The sequence below is a fragment of the Drosophila mojavensis genome, unplaced genomic scaffold, assembly GCF_018153725.1.
Source record: "Drosophila mojavensis isolate 15081-1352.22 unplaced genomic scaffold, ASM1815372v1 contig_36, whole genome shotgun sequence".
NCBI lineage: Eukaryota > Metazoa > Arthropoda > Insecta > Diptera > Drosophilidae > Drosophila > Drosophila mojavensis.
Window position 1 is genome coordinate 23,683,341 of NW_025318858.1, and position 25,646 is coordinate 23,708,986.

Here is a 25,646-nt window from a genome sequence, read left to right on the forward strand (position 1 = left end):
TACATTGCTTGCATACTTTTTGGCATTGCACAAATATGTATGTGTGTATGCTTGGCACTCATAATTAAATATTCATATATATAAATATATATCATATATATAAATATTTCTATGTAAATGCAATATGCGATTGTTTCGCCAGATTAGTAATAAATAAAGCACATGATCGGCTTTACAGGGAACAAATAATTAAACAAGTAAGAACGTTGCAGTCGGGCGTTACCAACTGCGGAATACTCATTCACATCCCATCAACAATTTAGTAGTTGAGTTTCGCTCTAATACTGTAGAATATACAGGTTTTTCCGATTTGCCACGCCCCAACTGGGCGTAGACACCTCATTTTTGGTCAGTTTTTAGAAAGAGATAACAGTACCCTAACTGCAAAGTTTGAATGCTTACCCTCAAGAAATGTGAAAATTACAGGGTATTTTTCGATATGCCACGCCCCTAAAGAGGCGTAAAAATTATTTTTGGGGAATCGATAGAGGAGGCTACCAGTAACTCAACTATCAAAATTTGAAGCTTCTAGCTATTATACTTTAGGAGATATAAACTTTTGCGGTTTGCCACGCCCCCTGTGGGCGGACATATATACGACAAAACTTTTTGGTCTTGAGTGATCAGTCCGAGTATATATACAAAATTTGAGGTCTCTGCCATCAATAGTGTCCAAAATATAGGAGAATTTAAAAAATCACTATATCTTCAGGTCCGATTTGCCACGCCCCCAATGGGCGTAGACTTATAATTTATCTTTAGACTTTATAGAATCATACCATTAGCTGACGTGCAAAATTTCAGCATTCTAGGTTTACAACTTTAGGAGATACAGTTTTATCCGATTTGCCACGCCCCCAATGGGCGTAGATATATCCGCCATACCAAATTTCAGCTTTCTAGCTCTTTAACTAACATGATTTCTGGTATATCGGAAAATGCATTTTCCGATTTGCCACGCCCCTAGTGGGCGGATCGGGAAAATTTTAACACTTTATAAATCGGAGATATACACGAGTATGTGCTCCAAATTTCAAGTCTCTAGCTTCAATATCGCCGAAATAGATTGCGTTCATACGGACAGACGGACAGACGGACAGACGGACGGACGGACAGACGGACGGACAGCAAGACGGACATTGCACAAAACCAATATACTGATTCACTTTCATGAATGAGTATAAAAAATAAAATTCAAAAATGGACAAGAGACGGCTGTTGCCTTTTTACACTGCAATTCAAATTCTGCTTGAAAATAAACAAATCAAAATTTTTGAGTGTGTTTACTTTTCTTTCGGTTATTTTTTTATTTTCTTTATTTTTTTAATGGCTAAGATTTTGAAATTGAGCAAAAAGTTTATTTTGAAATATTTCTGTATATATACATATATTGCGTATATTTTGTTCAGAAAACTTTTCGCTGTGAAATGTATGAAAAATCGCGAACTGATTCTATATATGTATATGATTGCATACATACATAAATACATATTTATATATACTTATATTATAAATATTGAAATCTTCGACGTATTTCTAATCAATGCAATGTCATGTACTGCGGTCGCCGCGATGTGTTTTCAATGCAAATATCAAATTTTTTGCTCAGCCCATTTGGATTTCTCTCAATGTACTATGTATTACGTGTCAGCTGCTGCTGCCGCTGAGAACTTGGCAAACTGTTGCTGTATTTATATAGACAGCGGCCAGCGTTGATAATGAAAAATGAAAAAAGTATCTATCCAATGCATGGATGGATGCTACGGATGCTCTCGCAGGCCTCACATTCAGTCTGCCGGCATCGTCTCTTCTAATTAGAACGTCAATTTAAAGTAAGCGGGCGCGCGAAAAACCAACCAAAAACAAAAATAAAAATAATAATAATAAAAGTATAAACTAAGAATAAATAACAACGACAACGAAATAGACAAAATTAATTAAAATTCACAGCGACATTGCGTCGTGTGTTAATCGCATTTTGTTTAAACATTCATTTTGTTGTCTTTCTTTTATGTTTTTGTTTGTTTTCGTTTTATGTTTATGTAGTATACGCGATGCATTGGATGCTGTGATTCAATTTCTATATAAAGCTAATTTATATTCGGTGCAGTCATATATATATATATATATACACACATACATATATAAATATATTCGACGATAACTGCTATCAGCTGCTGCCAATAAAATGGTTTACGAAACGTCCTACGAGAGCGGCCGCAAGCCATTCAAACCAGATCCGAATCGTGGAAAATGGGAAAAGCCAACGGATTTCATTTACGCCTGCTTCGGTCTGGCGCTTAAATTGGATCTATTTGTTATTTCGTATTGGTTCTATTTCGACATGGGCTGTAAGTATATACATATATGTGTGTTTGTGTGTGTGTCAGTTTTAAATGAAATGAAAAATGCAATAGAAATTGTTGAGACTGATATTGATAAGCTTATCAATTCGACAGCCATGAGGTGAGATCAAGAAATTCTATGTACATAATCTGAGGAATGCAATAATTTTCTTTCAGTGACCTCTTTTAGTTTTTAAACTCTTTGAGGTCATTTATTTATTGATAGTTAGTAATTAACAAAAACAAGCCATAATCAGTCGGAGATTAGGCAGGTTTCAAGAAACTTTCATTCTTATCCATAGCAAACATTTCTATTAAATTCTGGGCCGTAATCAGTTGCTTATGACAATAAGATGGGAATTTGATTGAGTTCAAAGTCAAGGCGAGAAATGCTTACACTCATTTTGTGCCGATTCATCAGAAATTGGTTGAAAATACATATAGCTTATAAGAATATATATGATGGAGTAATTTAATTATAATCCCAATAAATCAAATGTTTTTCATAATCAAAACTCAATTAGCATATGTTATTGGATATTTATGGTATTTATAATATGTTTTTAAATTTAGGGGCGTTGAAATGAAATGCACTTGCAATAGTTTAGCACGCACTTATATAATGTTCATATATAGTTTTGATAAAAAGGGCCTTGGCTGAATAAATATTTTCAATGAAGAGAAATATGATAGCTGATAATTTATGGTAATTAATTGTTATATATGACATATGCTGAATAGTAATATATATATGTATTTACAAATATATATAAATATATAATTGTTCTGTATTAAAAGTTGTGCTTGCATATTTTTTTGATTAGTCATAGGCATTTATTTATTATACCCTGAACCCATTAAAAATGAGAAATCGGGGTATCATGGTTTTGTTTTTAATTTTATTTTTTTAAAGATATATTTCTAAAACAGCTTATCGGATAGAAACTAAATGCTTGGACGATGAGGAATATTTAGATCTGATAAGCATATCTAACTATATCATAAAGTTGGTCAGGCAAGCATTTTACGAAAAGCTTAGATTTGTAAAGGAAATCAAATCCGGGAAAAACTGTTTTCACATTTACATCAACTCTCTTCATTCCTTTTTTTCAGTGTTTGGCATGTTACCCTACTACATCTATATGGCTCTCTATCTGGTGCCCATTATGGTCATACACTCGTTTATGGGTCAATTCTCTAGCAGCGGCTTCATCTCCTCCTTTCGGGTGTCGCCCTTTTTCAAAGGTAATATAAGCATATATAGGACTTGGATTTTCATATTAATATTTTGCTATTTAGGAATGGGTTATATGAGTTTGATACTAAGTTTGGCGAGTCTATTGTACTATGGCATCTTTGCCATTGTGCCATTGATATTCATAGTTCACTCCCTGCGGCCTGCTTTGCCTTGGAGCTGTGAGAACTTTGTGCCCGACAAAAATGTAACAACTGTAAGTATGAGAATGTATAATAGCCTAATCAAATTAGTATTTAAATTTTAACTTGTATTAAAGGTTTGTAACATGTCGGAAAAAGCTGTGGAGACACTTGTGTCCTCGGATTATGATAATTACAATGAATCATATTCATTTACTTTGATACATGTGCCATCCACGATATTCTTTCAGTAAGTTTTGCAACAGCTTTTTAAACTACTCTTAATGCCACTCCTGACTATCCAATAGAAATCACTATGAGGGATCCCGTGATACTGAATCCTATCATATGTCCGAAAATACTAGTTTGTCCTGGCACATCGTGGGCTACTCAATTGCCGTTTGGGCCATAATAACATTCATATTCTACAAGTTTTCCGAAACTGCTAAGGTAATTATTAGATAGTTATTATTATAGATAGTATTTTAATGAATTTTTGATTTCTCAGTTTGGTAAATTGATTCGCTATATGGTGATCTTCACTTTGGTCTTGTTGCTGATATGTATGACACGATTCCTCTTTCTGCCGGGCGCCTTGGATGGTATTGTTCACTATATGAAACCGCATTTCGAGCATATGTTCGAGGGAGGCCTCTGCATGTCAGTTGTAGTACTGCAAGCTTTCGGATCCGGCTGGGGCACCATCATAGCTTTATCTAGCTATAATAATTTCAAGACCAACATCATGAACTACAGCTGGATCATTGCCTTTGGCCAGACACTCGTATATATACTGTTTGGCATGGTCACCTTTATGCTAAAACATTATTTCGAAAGTGAGTAGACTATTAATATTAGAATTATTAAGTATTGTAGTATTAGTATAACTATACTTCTCTTGAGAAATGCTAGCACTCGTCCATAGGTCATAGTAATGATCTTATAAAAAAGGTATCAATATTCGTATTAGTATTAATTTCAGTTTGAATATTTGTAATATTATTATTAATATTAATATTGAATATTATTTATTATTTACTTAATAAAGTTTGCTTTTATTTTATTTTTTTTAATATTTATCTATATGAAATGTCAGCAATTCGTGCCGATACTTTCAACTCATATGTGGAGGGCAATTGGGCATTGTTCTTATCGACTGCCAGTATCCTTTCCACAATGGAATTTCCCAACTTTTGGACAATACTTTACTACACCATGTTATTGATGGGCTCACTTATTGTGATGGTGGGTACAAATTTCCTATATCGTTTACAAATGAGGACTTACACTAGTATGTGTATAATACATCCCATAGTCTATATATATATATACATATATAGATTGAATAGAATGGGCATTTTAATTTTGAATATACTTAAAAATTTTCGATTTAAAGTGAACAAGTTTCATATATTATTTTTTCTCACCTAACAGATCACACAGTTATTTTCTGTATTTACGAGCCTGTTCGATGAATTTGAGATGCTGCGACACCGCAAACAGGAAGTTATCTTTGGTACATTAGGCTGTTTGTCACTCGCATCCCTGTTCTTTTGTACGACTGTATGTATCTAAGAGCTGATATTTTTATTTAATAATATATTCGATTCCTTCATACATTTTTTTTAGAATTATATTTTATTTTATATTTATTTATTTTATTTTCTAATTTATTTCTTATATATAACCATCTCATTCTATCTCCTTTATAATAGAATGGGGCTGAATATTTTTCGGCATTATCACTGGACGCAATTATGACGCACAGCCTGATGCACTTGATTTTGCTGCTGGCCATACTTTGGGTTTATGGACGTGAGCGTTTCCAGCGCGATATCGAGTTTATGCTTGGAGAACCTTTTGCCTCGTGGAAGATATTCATACTGCGCTTTATAGCACCCCTATTTCTACTCTTTGCCTTGGTAAGCAATTAATGATTATGCAGTGAAGATTGCTTATGTTTATGTTCTGTTGATTTCCTTCCCAGGTCATGGGCATATTTATCTCCTCGTTTGAGCATGCATTTAGCTCTGACATTATGGTAACCATGAGCTTGATTGTGGTGTTGCTGTCAGTGCTCTTCATTCCCGGCTATGGCGTCCTGATAATGTGCCAGAACACGGGCAGCTTTTGCAATCGGTTCAGGCGCGCCTGTCGCCCCAACGATTGGTATCCCATTGAAATGGAGGATCGCCAGCAGTACGAGGAAGTTGTGGGCAATGCCGACATTACACATCAGCTCTATGAGGTGACCGAGGAGGTGCATTGATATGAATTGTGAAGCTGAAAGCATTTGTTATTCTTGTTCGCAATGTAATAAAAAGACGTTTGAATTTTGAATTCTTAAACCACTTTATGGCATATGCAAATACAAATAATATTGCAGATTTGTTACTTCTCAGCTGTCGCCGGGCCTTCTGCCTCTGACTCTGTCATAAATTTAGGTAATCTCCGTTGCCGTCTGAAGGCTTCGTATTCCTCGCGATCTTGCGGATCCGCTGGGGTCCAGTCCAGTGGCCTCAATCGCCTTTTCAGGCTACTGCACAACGTGTTCCGCTTGAGGATCATAATAAAGAATATGTACAGCGGTATCCATATAACCGAGGACACAAAACTAAGCCAGCCCAGCACAACGGCCCACTGTGGATACTTGACTCCATTGTACGTGATTTCTCTTAGAAATATAATACTGGTCAGAAGAATGAACTAAAAATATCAAAAAATGTCGAGATATATAATTATCATATTAAGTAGAGCAATGTGTATAACTGAGGTCTTACAATTAACACTATAGGCGTTATATACTTCCAACTAATCCTCCAGAAAAGATTCGGCCGCTTACCCAACATGAACTCGACGTCTGTTAAGAAATTATCTGTGCCATAGATGTACATAACCATAATAATCTCCACCAAACAAATGACAATAATCGATAAAGCCGATGAATACCAATCGAATAGTTGCAGTATATACATGCCAGCCTACAAATAATAATTGTCGTTAGTTGCTCTACATCCACTCCACCAAGTACTCACATTGGTGCACATAATGATCGAGCAGCCGAAGGAGAAGATGCACAAGGCTGTGGTCAGCACTACCTTGTATTTACGCAACACTTGGATTTCATCCAGAATCGATGTTGTGATGGCCTCCAGTTGAACAAACTAAAGTGGAGGTGAAAAGAAGAACGAGTTGATTGAGGTTAGCATAGCATAGAATATTCCTTGAATTACTCAAAGTGAAATGAGTATATTGGTTATTATAGACAAAATCTTTAAATATTAAGTACATATCTTAACTATTTATATATATATATATATATATATCTACTATCATAAGTGATTAAATTATTGATTATTCCATTATTAAATATATGTTTTCTCTTTTTATCGATATCTCAATCTTCAATTGAAATCATAGCTAGAAATTAGTATATAATTTTTAGTGAATTAAGCCAAGCTCGAGTTGACGGAATAAAAAAAAAAAAAGTTAATTTTCACAAAGGGATTCTTTAACTTCTACCTACCACACTGTCAATGCCCAGGAGGAAGAGCATTATGAAGAACAGAAATGCCCATAGTTGTGGAATGGGCATCTTGGCAATGGCTTCGGGATATGTGACAAAGGCCAGTCCAGCGCCTGAAGTAGCCACTGTTCTCACAGGTTTACCCGACATTTCTAGCAATAAGCAAACATTAGTTAGTTAGAGTAGTATTTATATAGGTATATGCCTCATACTCACTCGAAAAAAAGCCCAACACGGAAAAGACCACGACACCGGCGTAAATGCTAGTGAAGACATTGATCATTACGACCAAAACTGAATCGAATTTGGCATTGTTGTGGAAGCGATTGAAGCTGGCCATGTTGATGATGCCGCCCCAGCCTGGACCGAGGCCAAAAAACATTTGTACGGCCGCATCCGACCAGACGCGCAAGTCAAGCAGGCGATGCCATTCCGGATAGAAAAAGAACTTGATGCCAGTCGCGGCGCCGGGCAAGGTGACGCCACGGACGAAAAGTATAGTCAGCAGTAAATAGGGAAACGGTGCTGTAAAATAAGCCACCTTGCCCACCTGGTCAGTGAAACAATGTTAGATGTATAGCTTTGTTACTGTGTCGATAAGTTATCGATATCATACCGATTTTATGCCTCGCACCACACATGCGAATATTATGATCCATGTGATGAGTAAGCAAATCAACTGCTCCCACACAATGGTACCAAGTTCAGCAATGCTGCTCGAGATGCGCAAGACTTCCAGACTGAAATGAAGACAAAAATGAAGATATCCTCTATATAGAGAAAACCCAGTTTCACCTACTGAAAGAACTCATCGGCTGGCGTGACGAATTTATCAGTAGCATTATTCACCTATATTATTAAAATGAAAGAAAAATATATAAAAATAAATTAATGAAAATATAATCTGAATCGTACGCCCTTACGCCCTCAATCTTTGTACAGTTTTTCGTATTCCATGACTGCTCACAGTTTATCCAGGGCACTGTCTTCCAACAGCTATAGTATAACATGCGTATGGGATACGAGATGATAACAGAATAGTAGCTTACACAATACATATTCACAATCATTATACAGATGCCAGTGCCCTTTAGTAAAGGAGCCAGACGAAACATACTGGTACAGCCGGTGCTTGAGAATTGACCGATCAGCACTTCCATATAAAATAATGGAATGCCGCATAGAATCACCATCAGCATGTATGGCACGAGAAATGCACCTGGAATAAATGAAACGTTATTTATTAGATGGCTGGGGAGTGAGCATGAACCTTCATTTTATTCATGACCAATTTTTAAAAAACTTTTACGAATTATTTACAGCTCATTAATGAGAGAGAGAGAGAGAGAGAGAGAGAGAGAGAGCGTGAGTGTGGCATAAAAGGAATGGAATCAGAAGCCAACATATTATTGTTTTAAGACTTAAATAGTAACTACAGGAGAAAGATTTATGTTCATTAAATTGAAAATTTAATAAACGTAAATTTAAAAAAAAAAAAAAAAAAAATTATAAAATGAAATTCCCAAAAAGGTAAGATCCTTCGAGCCGGATTTGAACCAGCGACCTATGGATTTCAACATATCGATTCCACAAACTGATGGTAATAAGATTAAGATTGCGTTATCTAGACCAAAGGTGTATTGTTTAGGTATAGATTTCAGCCTTGATTTATTCATCAACCTCGAAAACTCTACAGTCCATCGCTCTACCAACTGAGCTATCGAAGGCCTCCGCTGGCCGCCGTCGAAACAGCAACAAAAGCTACCTCAGCTTTCACTCGAAAGCTACAAAAATCGCTGTGGAGCTTAATATAGACACTGCACTCGCTGTAAACACGCACACCAAGACTGTGCTTTGCTGTGCAGTGTGTGTGTGTGTGCGTGAGTGTGCATGACGTCAGAGCATGCGCTATTTTTAGCTTAAGCACAGAGGCAGCGCGCGAGGCACAACTGAGTGAAACGAGCAATGAAGACTCATTGAAATGCTCACTCACTCATCGTCAATTGCTGGAGAGTGGACTGGAGGTTGACTATGAGATGCCCTGTATGAAAGAGAGTATTTCTATAAAGATAAAGAAGATGCCTCTCAATCCGATTGCCAATACAACCCCTTAACATAAATAAGAAATGGGTATGGGTATACAAATTTTGAGCACATGATACCATACGCCCATTGACGTAGGCATATATCCATTTGGGGATTTGTAGGGGACTTACCTCCGCCGCTGCGGTAACAGAGGTAGGGAAACCGCCAGACATTGCCAATGCCAATGGCATAGCCGATGAGAGTGAGTACGAACTCTGTTTTGGATGCCCAATAGCCGCGTTGCGCATCGCGCTTGATTCTCTTCTCTTTCGCTGTTGGCTGGGTCTTTTCCTCTTCTGTACGTTTCATTCCACGATTACACTTTTAATTTTCAATAATATCTTTGAACATGTTTCTTTTTGGTATAAAAGTTAGCAAAATTCTGGTTTGCAACGGTTCACTCTTTGAAACCACTCAATAAATAAGAAAATAATAAATAATGAAAAAAATTGTATATAAAATTTGTAATAATACCAAATATGAAACGAAACTTTGTTTTATTTTTTTATATTTAAATCAATTTCATTGACATTAAAGAATTTGTTTCCTATTTTTTTCTTTTTTGGAAACTTTTATAATAAATAAAAATAATTAATTTCACATGGATCTGAAGTAGACGTGAGTGCTTAAGTGATTTTTATGCAATGTTATAACAAGATCGATAATTATCGATTCTTTGGATTCAATTAAGAGATTAATTATTAATTAGCTATCGATTGATTTTGCACTTTTCAAAAGTTCACTTTTAAGAATAACAACAACAACAATAAATAATGAAAGCTGCAGACGTTGAAGCAACAACAGAATCAAAGGAGCTGGCAATCAGTGAGAAGCAGCAAGCGACAGAGAAAAAGCAAGAGCTGCTGGAATACCCAAAATCCGTGGCATTCATCGTTAGCAATGAGTTCTGTGAGCGCTTCAACTATTATGGCATGCGTGCTATACTGGTGTTCTATCTGACCCAAAAGCTGGGGTACAACGAGGAGACGGCGACTGTGTTCTTTCACGTATTCACGATGCTCGTCTACGTTTTCCCCATCGCTGGAGCTCTCGTTGCGGACGGCTGGCTGGGCAAGTACAGGACGATATTGTACCTATCGGTCGTATATAGTGTCGGGGCGATGATTGTCGCCATTGGAGCGATACCTTTACCGTTGATGCCTGTTAAGATTGTCACCATTGTGGGGCTTCTGATGATTGCTGTGGGCACTGGCGGCATCAAGCCTTGCGTGTCGGCCTTTGGCGGCGATCAGTTCCGCCTGCCAGATCAGGGCGCGGAGCTGGCCAAGTTCTTCTCGCTGTTCTACTTTGCGATCAATGCGGGCTCCATGATCTCCACGGCGGTCACTCCCGTCCTGCGCGCAGATGTTCAATGCTTTGGGGACGAGGACTGCTACTCCCTGGCATTCGGGGTGCCCGCTGTGCTGATGTTCGTCTCGATGGGGATCTTTGTGGCCGGCAGATTGCGCTATAGGGTGCGCCCGCCATCGGGCAACATGATCTTCGGCGTTTCGAACTGCATATCGAACGCGTACAAGGGCTGGCGGATGAATCGCAAAACGAGTCCTTTGCCACACTTTCTCGACTATGCAGCGCCCTTTGTGGGAGATCAGATGGTGTACGAGACAAAGTGCCTGATCAAAGTCCTGCTGCTCTATATACCCTTCCCTGCTTTCTGGGCCCTATCCGACCAGCAGGGCTCGCGCTGGACCTTCCAGGCCACCCATATGGATGGCGACGTGCTTGGCTACCACATCAAGCCGGACCAGATGCAGGTGATCAATCCGCTGCTCATCCTCGTCTTCATTCCACTGTTCGACTATGTCGTCTATCCGCTGCTCGCACGCGTCGGCATCAAGCGCCCGCTGCAGAAGCTCAGCCTTGGCCTGCTGTTCGCCTCCATTTGCTTCTTTCTGTCGGCGGCCGTGGAGCTGTGTCTCGAGCAGCTGGAGCCGAAGGCTGCGCCCAGGCTCCCAAACATGGTCCACCTACGTCTCTACAATGGGATGCCGTGTCGCTATGATCTCATTAGCGAGCACGAGGCAGTTGCCGACTCCATCGATTCGCTGTCCATGTGGTCCAATTTGGACCTCCGCGTGCCTCGGGCTATGGAGGTGGGCCTTCGGGCGAAGTCCTCGAGTAAACGATGCCCGAATATTGAGGGACGTCTGCACCTTCAGCCAGGCCAATCAGTCAGCTATTTCCTAACCAAGGGCGGTCTTCGGGAATTCTCCGACGGCTTGAGCACTGTGCAGCGCCTCAATCGACCTCTGCTGCTGCGCACTTTGATCAACACGCCACCAGAAGAGGGTCCCGTTCGGTTGAGGACTCCCGCTTCAAACCTCGCCAGCGTCCAGCTGGACATCGGCAATCTCTCGGCCCTGCACGAAGTTGCCCTCGGCTATGGCGAACTCGACATCAATGGCAAGCGAGCCGCTAGCTTCGATGCCCAGAAGGGAGGACTCTACAGCCTCCTGGTTCAGGGCAATGCACGCGACGGATATGAGTACAACATGCTGGAGGTGGTACCCCCCACAACGCTCTCGGTACTCTGGCAGCTGCCACAGATTGTGGTCATGACAGCCGGCGAGATAATGTTCGCGGTGACCGGGCTGGAGTTCTCGTTTACTCAGGCACCGAGCAACATGAAGTCGGTACTGCAGGCCTGCTGGCTGCTCTCCGTGGCCATTGGCAATATGATGGTGGTGGTCGTAGCGGAGGTGAAGCTCGTCCGCAGCCAATCGGCTGAGTTTGCGCTCTTCGCCAGCATAATGCTGTTGAATATGATGCTCTTCGTCTTGCTTGCACGCAACTACACATACGTAGAGGAACCGGAGCCCGACTCGAATACTGAGCCTGCCCAGATGAGCGACGACACTCAGCCAAAGGAGTCCTCCATCGAGCAACAGCCGACAACAGAGGAGACAGCTGAGCAGGTCATCTATCGGAGCAATGCGTACGAGCTATGATCGGGGCAATAGCGGCTAACCCATCTGTATTGCTTATATATGTATATATATATATATATATATAAATTTTTTTAAATATTGTATTTACTAAATGCTCGTGTAAAGGTGTAAAGCGAGTCCATTCGGGAACGTGAACGGACTGCAATGCTCTCACTTTGTTATTATCCTTTATATCATTTATATTTCACTATTAATCAATAGTCACATAACCATGTATTGGTATCCTATATATAGAGTTCTTTAATTTCTATACAAATGAAATAACTCGTAGTTTTTTAGTAGATGTTAACGGTTTTTTCTTTATTATTGGCAACTTTTAGCATCGTTAAGATTAATCGGTTTTAGTTCACATTTGTTCTACGTCTAGCTTATTAAGTAGATGAGTGGTATTTGTTAAAGCTTCCGTTTATTTCGCCTCCCGCTTCACCCCTCTAACAGCGCAGTTGTGAGAGCATGCTCAGTGCCAGCAACAGCACGGATATTGCCTTCTGGCCATCGCCAGCTGAAGTACGTCCTGCTATGGCCGTATAATCATCGGGACGACGCGATTCCCGCTTTTCGGCCTTCTCGCAGATGTTGCCGCAATTCGCATGCTCACAGATGTCGCAGATATTCGACTTGGGCGCTCGATAAAACTGACGAGCGCGACGAGCTGTAGGGGAGAGTGAAGGCAAGAAGGATTAGCTGTGGATGCTGGAAGCAGAATTCCCAAAGCTTACCACTATCATAGTAGTCATACATGACCACTGCCACGGGTCGATGCTTGGTGACCTTCACAGTTTTGTATGCATGCAACGTGGGGCAGACCTCTCGCCTGTCCAGATAGTCAAAGTAGATGATGACCTTGGTGTTGCGCTGCTGTGTTTCGACCTTTTTGATGCGCTCGCTGGACTCCAGCGTGGGCAGCGTATCGGTGTCCACCACAAAGCCACTGGGCAGCTGCACCTCCATGACAGCCATATTGGAGCGCTCCGCATCGCCAGGCACCGAAACAAAGCTGGCGCAGGCAGACAAATGCAAGTAGTCCGCATGGGAATTGCGATTCACTGTGGGATCCAGCACGAATCTCGGCCAGGCGCTGGTCACATTTGTGTTGTACTTGTAGCTAACCTGAGCCAGCGCCAAGCCACGCCCAGTGGCCGAGACGCTGACGTTCTTAATGTTGTTGGGCAGCTGTGAAGTGGGCCAATTTGATTTGGAATCAGTTAAAGTTTTTATTAACTTCCACTGACTTCATCTTACCTCCACACTCTGCAGCGCCAGCGAATTCTCTGCATTCACATTCAGTATGGTCTCAGCACCCTCACCGTAATTGAAAGCCAACTGCACATTGTTGCCCTGGCTGGAGAAGCGTTCGGCAAACATGAGCAGGGCCTGCAGACCCACAACCGTATCCTGCGAGCCCACAAAGCCTCCAAATATATTCCGTTGATCCATTAGCCAATTGAGCACGGGCAACGCATCGCCCACCAGATTATTCTCAAGCAGCGCCAATGCGCCATAGGCAGAGATCTCGATGTTGACGCTGCGCGTGGCATTGTACCAGGGCGACTGCTGTTCCGCAGCCGGGGCCGTCTTATTCCACCATTTGCGTCCATCGGCATTCATAGCCAGCGAGTCGAGTCGCTGCAGGAAGGCGGCCTTGGCATTGTGATTGGCCCGGGACAGCACATAGGTGCCCAGGGCCATGGCATGCAGATTATTGGAGGCATCCAGGCCTCGCGTGATAAAGTCCAGCGCCTTGTTGATGTTATTCCGATACTCAGGATGTAGATCCTGAAAAGTATTCAATGTAAATTGAATTCTCAACAATCTTCCTCATACCACCTACCACATTCTCCATCATGGCGAGCGTCACAAAGGCGGTGAGACTAATGCCTCCATCGTCGAACTGCTCAAAGATATCGCCGTGCTCCTCATAGCCGCCATTGCTGGACTGCACGCTTGCCAAATAGGCCAGGGCGCTCTGCAGCACATGTTCGTCCACCTGAATGTAGGGCGCCGCCTGGCGCAACGATCTGGCCACATAGGCCGTCAGCCATGTGGAGCTCTTCTTGGCGGACAGACCAAAGGCGCTGAATGCTCCATTCTCGTGTCGATAGTAGAGCAGGCGCTGATAGCCCACGGCCAAGTTGTTGGTGGCGGCCAGTTCCAGCTCGGGAGTTAGTTGACGCAATCGCTGTGAGGGAGACGATTGATTGATGATGACAGATTTAGTGAAAAGCTAAGTAAGTGATTGACTGATAGTTAGTGATTCTGCTTTTATTGACTATCTGACTGACTGATTAGTTTGATGTGGGTTGACTAATATAATGAATGACTAAGTGATTGACGGAAATATAGTGATTGGGAGTTAAAACGATGATTGACCCACTGTTTAATTAAGTAGTTGTGTGTCAATTCAACTACATCTGTTTGATTGTCTGAGTTCCCGATAGTCACTCTGATTGATAGTATGATTGATTGACTGCTTGATGGGTAGCTTACAAGCAGGTGAACTACTTTAAGCTCACAAATTTCATGATTCTTTAATTGAATGACTGACTGGTTCATGATATGATTAAAATCTGATGACAAGAACTTAGTGGAATTCTTTTGACTGACTTGGTGACTAGAACCTATTGGAATTTAATGGCCGATTGATTGAATATATGACTTGTTGACTCGACCTTACAGAGAAATTAATTAAATAATTGACTAACTGTTGGTTGAACTTGCTGATTGATTGATAAGTTGCTTATATGATTAAGTAACTGATTGATGGTAAATAGAATGATATTTCTCTACAATTCTACAATTCTTCAGCTGTAAATGCTTTCAAACTTACGCCCAAATAACGCAGCACCATTAGATTCGGCACAAAGTTGACCATGGTCTGCTCGCCACAGCCCGTTGGCAGCTGAATGAGCTGCTGCAGGTTGCCCACAATGCTGCCCACCAAATCGCCCACAGCGCTGACTTCGATGCTGGTTGAGTCGGGTATTGCGTTGCGTGGCACCTTGATGGTGACATTCTGTTTTCGCTGAGCATTCGAGTTCAGCTCGAAGAGGAAGCCGCGATTCACGCGCTCCGTTGCGCCGGGATGCTCGACCAGCAGGGTACGTTCGACGGTGTCGCCGGCCTGGGATGTGGTTGCCACAGCCTTTACGGGCAGTGCACCGACTCGTCGGGGCGTCACAATGAAAGAGATCGAGCGAGCCGACTTTCCGGGCACCTCAATGGTGCGACGACTATAGAGCTCCAGCTCTGATTGAATGATATGAATTCACGTTATAAGAAATTTTATGCTACACAAGTGTTTTACGTACTTGGCTTATTGGTCTGGTTGATGTTCAGCTGGGGAAAGTCAAAGTCCTGCGCTGTGTTATAGAAAGTCACATCAACACTCAAATCGCTGTCCCTGTTATTATGCACCACAAAGGGCAGGGCAATCAGTTCATCTGAAAGGATGGGGATGGTGAAAAGGTTCTTTTAGTCTTCCCAAACTCTCACCACCTTTTCGTATGGAGTACGGCAGCTCGGTGGCTATATAGAACTCCTTGTAGGCCTCCAGCTTACTCACGGGCGTATTTAGACCCAAACCATTGACCGGATCAAGCGTGAAGGCCGTCAGCAGCCAGGACGTCATGTCGCTAGGTATGCGTCGATGTATTGTGTTGCGGCCATCGCTGCTTGAGGAGAGATTGAGGAAGAGCCAGGTGTCTGCTGGATCGCGCATGACATGAACTCGCGGATTATGCCAATAGGGCTTGGGTGTATAGGAGAAGGCATAACGTCCCTTGCCAGGTGGCAAGGTGTTTACCTCTATCTTATGAGCGGGTCCAATGTCTGTTTTACGCACCGCTGTTAGTTTATCGTCCTCTATCGTAGTGGAGCTATCCCTACCTATAGCCGGTGTGGTATCGACCTCTATAAGAACTTGAATTTTAATTAAGGTGTTAGATTAAATGAGATTTTAGATCTACCTCTTTCCACAATATAATCCGTGTTGGACATGATTATGACACCAGATCCCTTGCCGGGCGAGTCGATGGGCGTGTTGACATCGCTTAGCTCATAGGCATTCAGAGCGTCCATAAGTCGTTCGTGTGTTAGATCGTGACCTGAATAATATGAAAATACATCAGATGTGTGGCGATGGAACTTCAAGTATTTCAACTAACCGCTACGCAGCGCAGCTGCATTTTGATCAACAACCATGAGACCCACGTAGGAGTAGGGTTTGGTGCTGATGCTTATGTCTATATCCTGGCCAGGAGGTGCGCGGATGGGCGCTTCGATTTGCACCTATACGAGATGAGTTTAGTTTGAGTATATACTATAATGAATATGAGCTCTACTTACAGCATTCAACAGATTCTCCTCAAAATGTATGATCTGCTCGTCGTAGACAAGCTCTCCGTTGACTATCATATAGACGAATAGCTTGGCACGCGGCATCATAGCAAAGGAGGCCAGAAACTTGATCGTATGATAGGTATTATCACCCACCTGTTGAGCAAGTTAATGAGTATGCAATAATTTCTTTAAATTGAGTTGATTTGCTCACTCACATCTACAGTGCGCGTCAGTATTATATCACCACGACCCACAACTTGATACATAAAATATTTCATGGGCTCATTGGAACGCACTGCTATAGCAATTTCCTGATTGACCATGGGTCTAGAAAAATATTATGAGATTTTTATAATGTGTAGAAACGTAGAAACGAAACGAAAGAAAAATATGAATAGGAAATACAAATACAAATACAAATACTAATTTATAAATAAATGAATGCTATAAGATCTATATTATTTATTATATTATAATTTATAAAAAATTAAAATCTTCAATAAATAATATGAGGACAAATTAAAATATTAATAGAACGCCTAAACAATTCGTAATATTTCTTTCTTATTATTTTTACTAATATTTTCATATTTACCTATAATCTATTCGAATTACCTGTCAGTACTTACTTATCATTTAGAACCTTGGCGGTGATATAATTCTTGCTGTGCAATTGTTTACGTGGCACCTTGCCCACATCGCTAATAACGCCCAGATAGTCCACAATAATCGAATGGAACTCATCGCGATCGCCCACTGCCACCGTGAACTTCATCTTGACCTCGCCTCTACCATCCAAGGTGTACGTGGTGCGATTATACATTTCGCTGCTGCCATAGACATTTGTTAAATAAGCCGTGATCTCGGGATTGAAATCTTTCAAGGGGCTGCCATCATTGCGAGCTATGCGTGCCTATCAGATACAGTCAATAAACAAATAAATACAATAAATATATTATGTATAATTGCTCATAGTAATTCGTTAGCTTACTGTTGCCTCAAAGGGCACGCCGGGTATATAATAGCTGGGCAGCTTGACTGTCTCCACGCGGAAGTGATTCAGGTAGAGAGTGAGCACCGTGGAATAGTTTTGCACCGAGCCCGTCGATCGCTCCTCGACCAGCGCATCCAATAGATATTGACGCTCATAGTCCTGCTTCAGATGCAGCTCCTGCTCAATGTCAAACTCAAAGTAGGCGCTGCCATCGATAGGCACTACCTTGCGAGTGATTAGATCGTTGACAAACGGTTGCAGCGAGCCAAAGAAGGTGGGATAAATGGAGAGCGTCGCTTCGCCCACAATGGGTTGACCAAAAGCGTAGCTAGAATAGAGGTAAGGAAACATATATAGAGGTGTGGATAAGGAGTAGATTTCCTAAATACGGTATATACGAGTTAGACTTAAATTCACAGCTAAAAATCGATATTATCGATATATGCAAATACATTTATACATCGGGCTAGTATATGGGATAATCGTCAAATAATCTCAGATTTTTAGCATCTCTTATATTTCCTTAGTGCTGTATATTCAATTCGGATCGTACAGAGCAGCATAGGTAGGAAAAAATTTCATGTTGGTCTCACTTACTGCGCTTTCACTGTAGCTGCAATTTTGCCATCCTTATAGATTGCTTTTCGTGGCGTCTCAATGTCCACCACAAATTTAGGCAAGATGTGATCCAAGATCTCAAACGTTTGCTTATGCTGCTGCTCGGCCACGTCAACGACTATGGACCACTCGCCAAAGCGTGGATAGTCCGAGAGCTGCAGCTCATTTGAGTAGATGGCATTGGTCAGGCGTATGTCCTTATAGCTTCTGATGAGATTGTTGCCCGAGTCCCGGATCTCGACGTGCACGCGTCCATAGCCTCTCGCGGGCTTCAGATTCGCATCGAGCAGCAGTATGCGATAATGCACCAGATCTCCGGGCTTATAGATGCTCTTGTCCGTCTGCACCAGCACCGTATGCTGCTTGGGCTCAAAGTGTAGCTGAGTTTCGTTCGTAAAGATTATGCCGCTAAGGCCTTCCGCTGTCAGCCGATAACGATCAGACTTGAGTGCGGGCAACTGTGGGAATGGGCGAATGGAAAACTATTTTATTTGACTAATTTAAGAGCAGCAGAGTTGTTTAATTCACCTCAAAGTGCAGCAGCTGCGTTGAGTAGGGCCTCAGCTCGACGGTCTTGAAGTCTGTGTAAGTACTGCTCAGTATGCCCACCTTCACTCTGACGGGCTCCGCTGCCTTGTGTATGCTCACAGCCACATGGTACTGAGAGTTTGGTCTTACTGTATTTGGCGCAATTATTGAGTAGAGGCTGACGAATGAAGATAAACAACATTTTAACAAATCGTTTATTGAGGATTGTTGAATATAAAGAGTCGAAAGCAAAGTCTTTGGATAATCTTGACAATAATAGGTTTAAAAGTGATCCATACTGAAACATCCCTTATTAAACATTTAATAACTAAAAATTGGTTTAGTTAGGTTAAATATTTCAAAGGCAAGCCTCCAATGCGAATCTCAATTATTGCTGTGGCAACCGCATTACTGAAGAAAATTGTTTGAGGAAAATACAAACACAATACATATATGGAGTATTAAAATTTTAAAATTTTTTGTATATGTGTAATTGATTTATTATTTTTTTATTATTTTAATTTAATTCTGTTATGTCATTATTATTAATTATGTATGTTTGATCAATAGATAATTACTAGATTATTTTACATTCATATTCATTATTAATTACTTTCTATGTTTAAACGTGACACCCCATTTACCCTCTCACCACCTTGATGACAAATGAATAATATCTTGGTCCGGAGCAGAAACCGAATAGAAATTCAAGTACTTCATTTAGCCGTTGAAAGCAGTGAAGACAATGTTCCGCTAGGGTATTACATGCTTTTGTGTGTATGTGGCTGACATGGTATCTGAATCTGTGGCTATTTTTCAGTTCAGTTTACTATTCATTCACGCGCTTAACGGAAGAGAAACACTTAAACAATACCGGGGTAATGTACTTTACAGCGCTGCGTCTTGGGCTCTCGCGCTTGAGTTCGGGTCAGAGTGTTGAGAGCGGCCGCGTTTCGGTTTGATTCATGTCGGAAATGGCATAGAGCTCATCGGGGGCGTTGCGGCCAGCTATAACTATTATGTATATATATTTTATTTTCCAGTTTTTTGGTTTTGTGGTTTCTCTAAGTGCTCGGCATCATTCGATGAATTTGTAATAACACAGTTTTATGGCTAACAATTGGAGATACAGGCGAATGAGTCAAACTTTTGAAATGTATATTAAGTACACACTTTAGATATATTGTTTATGAATATATTTTACACTTTTGTTTGTTGTTTTTCGAAATGGCCAATAATAAGATTTTTATATATATACTGCAAATGTTTATTCATGGAAATATACAAGTTTTTAAGCTGTAATTCTCTCTACTAAAAATGGAAACAGTTGACTTTTTAAGCCGTTTTCATAGAGAATTTTCTGCTTTCCTATTTGCTTTTGAGTGTAAGTTGAAGTTCTTTGCTAATTTAATGTACAAGACTTTTAAATATTTATATAATAGCTTGCATGCCATTTATTGAGTAAAGTATTAAGTATACTGAAATGTAATACATTACTATTTATGTATGACATAATGACCCTTTGGAACATTACTTTATTACTTATATACACCTATATACTAAAATATACTACTATACATTACTTTTTAGTATACTCCTATTTGACATACCAATATTCTATGTCCCATGGTTTATTTAATATTTAAATATACAACTTTTTATGCGGCCCTCGCTCTTTATAGATTTTCCAAATTTGTTGTAATTATCATAAAGCTTATGCATGTATATGTAGAGTGTATGCCTTATTCGGTGCGCCACTTATATAATACAATTTTACAATTTTGGTGCTGAGCTCGGAGCTTGTTTTGGTTTTAAGGGAATCAAAAATGTTATATGAATACCCTCTATACATTGAGTACGGCAAAGTGGGTGTAATGTATAAGCAACATTGTAAAATGCGATGTAAGATAATAATGTGGTATAAAAGGTTCATATATAGAATTACTATGGTAAGTTATAGGAAATGTATGTATATATAAGATACAATATATAATTATTATTAAATATTTATAATTATCTACGTAATTGTGACCTCATGTTTTTGTATTAAATACTATAATATAAACAAACATTTTAAAATATCTTGTGGAGTTGATAAATATCGATTTATATACAAAGTTATAGGAGCATAATCAGCATTTGATATAAGGCAAACGAAAGTGAATTAAATCATACTTATGTAAGTAAAATGCTCATATTCCATTATGGGGCTTGGACATAAGTAAATCCCATATTTATTTAAAAGTTACACATTTAATGAAATAAAATCTCTTCTAACACAGGGTATCTTCTAGTCGCTTTCACTTAGCCCACTCATTTGCTGGACTACAGCTGGACTCAGCTTTTTCTTATTTTACATCACTTTTTATTTAGCCGCCGCGCGAAACTCGTACGGCTTGAGCTGGCTAACTGTGCCGTGTTGTCGGCGTATTTTGTCTGCCTTTTTGTCTCTTTTGGCGCAATTCACAGTTTCGAGTTGTTCTAATTTCAATTGCTGTTGCCGCCGTTGTCGCTGCCGCGGCCAACGTCGACGTCGACGTCGCCGTTTAACCTGTTCCCACATTTTCTTTTGTGTTTATGTCACGTTTTGTTAGACGCCAAACAGGTTCCTTCAGCTCCACTCTTCGCCCAAAATGGCAAAAACAATTTCGCTTTTTTCTTATTTTTTTTTTCCATTTTTATTTTGTTGTTGTTTTCGAAATGCAATTGGGTTTCATTGGAGAGGTCTCACATGATTGCATCGCGTTGGGTTTTGAGTGTGTGCTAAATGTCGGCTTCAGGCAGTTGATATCAACTTAATTAACTCGCATAAGCAAGCATGTATAATATATATACATATGTATATATGTACGTATGTATATATGTACGTATGTATATATGTACGTATGTATATATATTTATATTGCTGCCTTGAGCTGCACCCTATATATGGTCAATGTACAAACTTGAATTATCATATGGCATATGGCTCGCTCACAATTGAACTTATCCCATATATGGAGAGTGTATCAAGAGAGGGCTTCAAGAGATTGCTCCAAGAGATTGCTTCAAGAGATTGCTTCAAGAGAGTGTATCACTTGGCAATAACTGAAAGGCTTCAACAAGAAGCTAGAAAAACAAACGCCAGCATTCAATTTAGAACTAAAAATGAAATAAGTACAAAAAAAAAGGAAGACATATCGAAACTTGAATACACTTAAAACATTTTGTATGCGAAACTTTAATCGGCTGCTGATTGTTATACCCTGAACCCATTGAAAATGGGAAATCAGGGTATAATGGTTTTGTGAAAAAGTATGTAACGGGCAGAAGGAGGCGTGGCAGACCCCACAAAGTATATATATTCTTGATCAGCGCGACGAGCTGAGTTGATATAGCCCTGTCCGTCTGTCCGTCCGTCCGTCCGTCCGTATGAGTGCGTCGATCTCAGAAGTTATAAGAGCTAGAGAGCTGAAATTTGGCATGCATACTCGTGTGTACCATACGCAGTACGAGTTTGCTTTATTTTTTCGATAATTCATCCGATAACTTTTTTATCGAGAATAATCGAAAAATCGGCATTGTTTTTTCAGCCTAATTTGAACACTTTTAGACCTGGAGTCTTCAAATTTGCGTTGTATATAAAGTTAATCGATACAAAGATTTTGTAATTTACAGATTTTGGATACCACGCCCCCTTCGCCTCCAATTTGTAAAAAACGCATTTCAAGTACTAGAGACTTGTGCTTTGGAATGTACACACATATTCACCATATGAATACGCTCTGAAAGTTTTATTAAGATCCTATGTTTACAAAAGAAATTATTCAACAAATAAATTCTCATAATATTGCTCACACTGCAGCGCAGCCCAAGCGCAGTCGCTGCTTACTGCGCAGTTAGCAGAGCGCAGGCTTATGCGTGCGTGTGAATGCATGTGTATGTATGTGTGCATAAAAGAAGTGCAGAATGATTAGAATATCAGCTTAGAGGGTTCAGGGTATCTCCTAGTCGAGCAGTCTCGACTAGAGCATTCTTACAATCAATTTTTCGATTATTCTCGATAAAAAAGTTATCGGATGATTTATCGAAAAAATAAAGCAAACTCGTACTGCGTATGGTACACACGAGTATGCATGCCAAATTTCAGCTCTCTAGCTCTTATAACTTCTGAGATCGACGCACTCATACGGACGGACGGACGGACGGACGGACGGACGGACGGACGGACAGACGGACAGGGCTATATCGACTCAGCTCATCGCGCTGATCAAGAATATATATACTTTGTGGGGTCTGCCACGCCTCCTTCTGCCCGTTACATACTTTTTCACAAAACCATTATACCCTGATTTCCCATTTTCAATGGGTTCAGGGTATAAAAATGTTATAGTCGGGCTTTAGTGACCGCAAAATACTCTTTCAAGATGCATGATCTGTTGAAGCATATCTAATAATACATAAACTCTCTTCTCAACGGTAAAGAGTATTGCAAAAATTAGCATGCATACTTAAGCTACATTTGTGATAATACTCATTCATGTCAGATTAAAATTGTTTTGATCATTGTCTAACTATTGGCATATCTATAAGCTCATTTACTCATTTCTATATAAGAAAACCAGCACAGCTTTGCTTAAAAAAATTTATATGAAATATCTTACGATCTCATAAGCATTTCCAATCACGTGCTGCGCACTCTTCCACATAGTGCTAATGCCCGCTATAAGACTATCTACACTGCTGCTCTATAGATTTACCTTTGCAGCTGGCCAACTTGACAGGTAGTCAAGGTGAGCCATGGGAAATGAGGTAGTAAATAAGTGTTTGCAAATGTGTCACCCGGCATTAGGGTGGCTCGAATGAACTTTTGTCAATGAAAACAACTTCAATTGTAATTGATACCCCCAGTTTGTCAGGTTAGGTCAAGTTTAAAAACAAGTATGAATCCTCGCATAGGCATTCGGCAAATATGAACAACATTCAACATTGCATCACCCTGGTGTCGAGCTGCGAGATGTTGGCAATGCGTGCGTAGGTCGACGGATATCTCGACAATCTCGGCTTGAATTTATTTTATTTTTTATGTCATTCAATTTACGTGTTGAATTTTTTCTTTTTTGCTGTCACGGTACGAGAGACGAGAAAGAACAGTTATTTTCGTAAGCTGAAGATTTGCATGATGCGTGGGATTTAGCTATCTAATATTAAGCAATAGTTTGCTTGTGTTTGTAAGGGTATAAGACATGTATTGTACAAAAAGTTATTCCTAACTATTTGTTCTTATTGTATATGAAATATAAATTATATATAAATCGAAGTCGAAGAATATTATATTATACATAACTAATGAAAAAAAAAAATATTTGTATTGAAGTATACAAAATTTGTATATGGTAATTTCGCTTAGTTCACATAGCTTGGATTATATTATTATATATGATATCAGAGCTATTCATTTTTTGACATATTTATAATTATCTTTTGAAGATCTGAGCGCTTTGAACACTCATTGCAAAGTATATTTGTTTTCGATCAACAAAAACGAATGAGTCAACCTTTTGAAATACTTTAATCTAGAATCAATATGTGCTGAATGTGATTCATAGGGTATGCTTGGCTGAGTTGAGATAACTAACGATGGCATACCTAAGCTACGACTTAGTTAACAGATTTTTTTATTTATAGTTAAAGTGTTTATTGATGAAAGCAGATTAACTATATTATATATAGAACACTCCTCAGCAAAGTCCAGGGTATCTGCTGAGCAGACACTGAATCTTGGGCAACATCTACCCTGGAAGCTGTGGGTCCATGTATTCAATGTTAATTTCTTCTTTGATTACAAACTTGTTAATTATATGGCATGGCATGGATAATGAACGATGTTCGAGCTGCCGGCCTGGCAAATAATTTTGGGTTTGTTGCTTAAGTCTTTTGTTTTGAGCTGTTTTCTTGTCGTTTCGACTCGCTTAAGTGGCGTGATGTCATTTTCAATGTTATTTGTATATAATTTGTGTGCAACATATTTGTCACACTCGTTGTTAGCTATACTGTGTGGGAGTCTATATAGAGAGATATTTGTTTGGGCGTCTCTCTCTGTATTTAAGTGTGTGTGTGTGTTTGTGTGATATTTACTAACCCCTGAGCAGCTGTCAGCGTTAAAAGTAAACAAGTTGCGAGCGTGAAAACAAAATAAATGCGGTACGAGCACATTTTGCAATATTTATATAAATTTACTTAAAAGCAATATTTAATTATTGCTTAATTAAGATAACTATTATTATTTTATATGTATCTTATAACAGCACTCATCATTCACATTCGATTTATTATTGCAATTTTTTTTTGTTCGACTGTCTTTTTACGGGTTTGTTTCGTCTTTCCGTGTGGGCAGTCGACAATTTTTGCTCTCGAGCCGCGCGTCCCGCTAGCTTGATTTTGGCCAATGGTTGTTGTTGTTTTTGGTTGTTGCTTGTTGCTTCACTTGTTTAACCAGCACCAGACGCTCGAGATTCGCGATTGCGCCAACGGCCAAGCTCACGTTTATTTTGTTGCTTTGCTTTTGTTTTTGTTTCGTTTTTCACTTTCGTTTCGAGGCGCTGCCACCTGTTGAGCGTTCGCGCTGTTGCCCGCTCGTAAGCTCGTTCTCAACTGATTTTTCGGCTAACGCTTACAGCTGGTATTGGCCACAATCAAGCTGACTGCAAAGCTTTAACGTGGGCCACAGAGCTTGTTGCAGTTGTGCGGTTGTTGTCCTCGCTTAGTGTGAGCCATGGATTACGAAATGGGTTGAGAGCGTCTTGGCTAAAAGTTGTAGCAAGCAAATATGCATTAAAAATGCAAATTCTTTGGTAATGAAAATACTTCGAATTGATCAGTTTTAA

At 40.0% G+C, this 25,646-nt stretch overlaps 4 protein-coding genes and 1 non-coding gene across 6 annotated transcripts; 2 read left to right on the top strand and 3 right to left on the bottom strand.

Moving 5' to 3' along the window:
• The first annotated feature begins 1,731 nt into the window (after positions 1 to 1,731).
• Positions 1,732 to 6,062, top strand: LOC6577644 (sodium-dependent proline transporter). Its single transcript, XM_015165777.3, has 11 exons — positions 1,732 to 1,832; positions 2,047 to 2,351; positions 3,459 to 3,590; positions 3,645 to 3,796; positions 3,860 to 3,972; positions 4,031 to 4,172; positions 4,231 to 4,558; positions 4,819 to 4,967; positions 5,157 to 5,285; positions 5,438 to 5,644; positions 5,710 to 6,062. The coding sequence occupies exons 2-11, from the start codon at positions 2,189 to 2,191 to the stop codon at positions 5,989 to 5,991; spliced, it is 1,797 nt and encodes a 598-aa protein (XP_015021263.1). The 5' UTR covers positions 1,732 to 1,832; positions 2,047 to 2,188; the 3' UTR covers positions 5,992 to 6,062.
• LOC6577645 (sodium- and chloride-dependent glycine transporter 1) lies at positions 6,056 to 9,825 on the bottom strand. Of its 2 annotated transcripts, XM_002003560.4 has the most exons (9): positions 9,465 to 9,825; positions 8,172 to 8,467; positions 8,048 to 8,097; positions 7,865 to 7,988; positions 7,465 to 7,798; positions 7,249 to 7,400; positions 6,758 to 6,886; positions 6,503 to 6,703; positions 6,056 to 6,428 (listed from the first exon to the last, which is right to left on the bottom strand). In XM_002003560.4, exons 1-9 carry the CDS (start codon positions 9,640 to 9,642, stop codon positions 6,114 to 6,116), a joined length of 1,779 nt encoding a protein of 592 aa, XP_002003596.2. In that variant the 5' UTR covers positions 9,643 to 9,825; the 3' UTR covers positions 6,056 to 6,113. The 2 variants fall into 2 exon arrangements, with proteins under 2 accessions (XP_002003596.2, XP_015021264.1); XM_015165778.2 differs by lacking the exon at positions 9,465 to 9,825 and having other exon boundaries at positions 8,044 to 8,097; positions 8,172 to 8,264.
• On the bottom strand, positions 8,785 to 8,975 carry Trnay-gua. The gene is made up of 2 exons: positions 8,939 to 8,975; positions 8,785 to 8,820 (listed from the first exon to the last, which is right to left on the bottom strand). It is a non-coding gene; the product is annotated as a tRNA-Tyr (tRNA).
• Positions 9,826 to 10,032: 207 nt separating the features above from the next.
• Positions 10,033 to 12,316, top strand: LOC6577647 (peptide transporter family 1). The gene has a single exon (XM_002003561.3). The coding sequence runs from the start codon at positions 10,107 to 10,109 to the stop codon at positions 12,300 to 12,302; it is 2,196 nt and encodes a 731-aa protein (XP_002003597.1). The 5' UTR covers positions 10,033 to 10,106; the 3' UTR covers positions 12,303 to 12,316.
• A 257-nt stretch (positions 12,317 to 12,573) lies between these two features.
• LOC6577648 (CD109 antigen) lies at positions 12,574 to 25,415 on the bottom strand. The gene is made up of 16 exons (XM_002003562.4): positions 24,902 to 25,415; positions 18,781 to 18,958; positions 18,232 to 18,710; positions 17,632 to 17,962; positions 17,270 to 17,553; positions 16,856 to 16,967; positions 16,647 to 16,793; positions 16,466 to 16,589; positions 16,268 to 16,405; positions 15,798 to 16,211; positions 15,611 to 15,742; positions 15,130 to 15,548; positions 14,134 to 14,481; positions 13,545 to 14,078; positions 13,022 to 13,475; positions 12,574 to 12,954 (listed from the first exon to the last, which is right to left on the bottom strand). The coding sequence occupies exons 1-16, from the start codon at positions 24,973 to 24,975 to the stop codon at positions 12,734 to 12,736; spliced, it is 4,389 nt and encodes a 1,462-aa protein (XP_002003598.2). The 5' UTR covers positions 24,976 to 25,415; the 3' UTR covers positions 12,574 to 12,733.
• Between the last annotated feature and the right edge of the window lie 231 nt (positions 25,416 to 25,646).

What these genes read in the sequence shown, in the direction of transcription:
- LOC6577644 (XM_015165777.3), top strand. Translation starts at nt 2,189, where the DNA reads ATGGTTTACGAAACGTCCTACGAGAGCGGCCGCAAGCCATTCAAACCA. An exon ending in AGTTTTCCGAAACTGCTAAG is followed by an intron (nt 4,173 to 4,230) that starts GTAATTATTAGA and finishes TTGATTTCTCAG; the next exon opens with TTTGGTAAATTGATTCGCTA. An exon ending in TGGGCTCACTTATTGTGATG is followed by an intron (nt 4,968 to 5,156) that starts GTGGGTACAAAT and finishes CTCACCTAACAG; the next exon opens with ATCACACAGTTATTTTCTGT.
- LOC6577645 (XM_002003560.4), bottom strand. Translation starts at nt 9,642, where the DNA reads ATGAAACGTACAGAAGAGGAAAAGACCCAGCCAACAGCGAAAGAGAAG. An exon ending in TGGTGCGAGGCATAAAATCG is followed by an intron (nt 7,799 to 7,864) that starts GTATGATATCGA and finishes TTCACTGACCAG; the next exon opens with GTGGGCAAGGTGGCTTATTT. An exon ending in CGTGTTGGGCTTTTTTTCGA is followed by an intron (nt 7,401 to 7,464) that starts GTGAGTATGAGG and finishes GCTTATTGCTAG; the next exon opens with AAATGTCGGGTAAACCTGTG.
- LOC6577647 (XM_002003561.3), top strand. Translation starts at nt 10,107, where the DNA reads ATGAAAGCTGCAGACGTTGAAGCAACAACAGAATCAAAGGAGCTGGCA.
- LOC6577648 (XM_002003562.4), bottom strand. Translation starts at nt 24,975, where the DNA reads ATGTGCTCGTACCGCATTTATTTTGTTTTCACGCTCGCAACTTGTTTA. An exon ending in TGCAGCTGCGCTGCGTAGCG is followed by an intron (nt 16,406 to 16,465) that starts GTTAGTTGAAAT and finishes CATATTATTCAG; the next exon opens with GTCACGATCTAACACACGAA. An exon ending in TGGTGCTGCGTTATTTGGGC is followed by an intron (nt 14,482 to 15,129) that starts GTAAGTTTGAAA and finishes TCTCCCTCACAG; the next exon opens with CGATTGCGTCAACTAACTCC.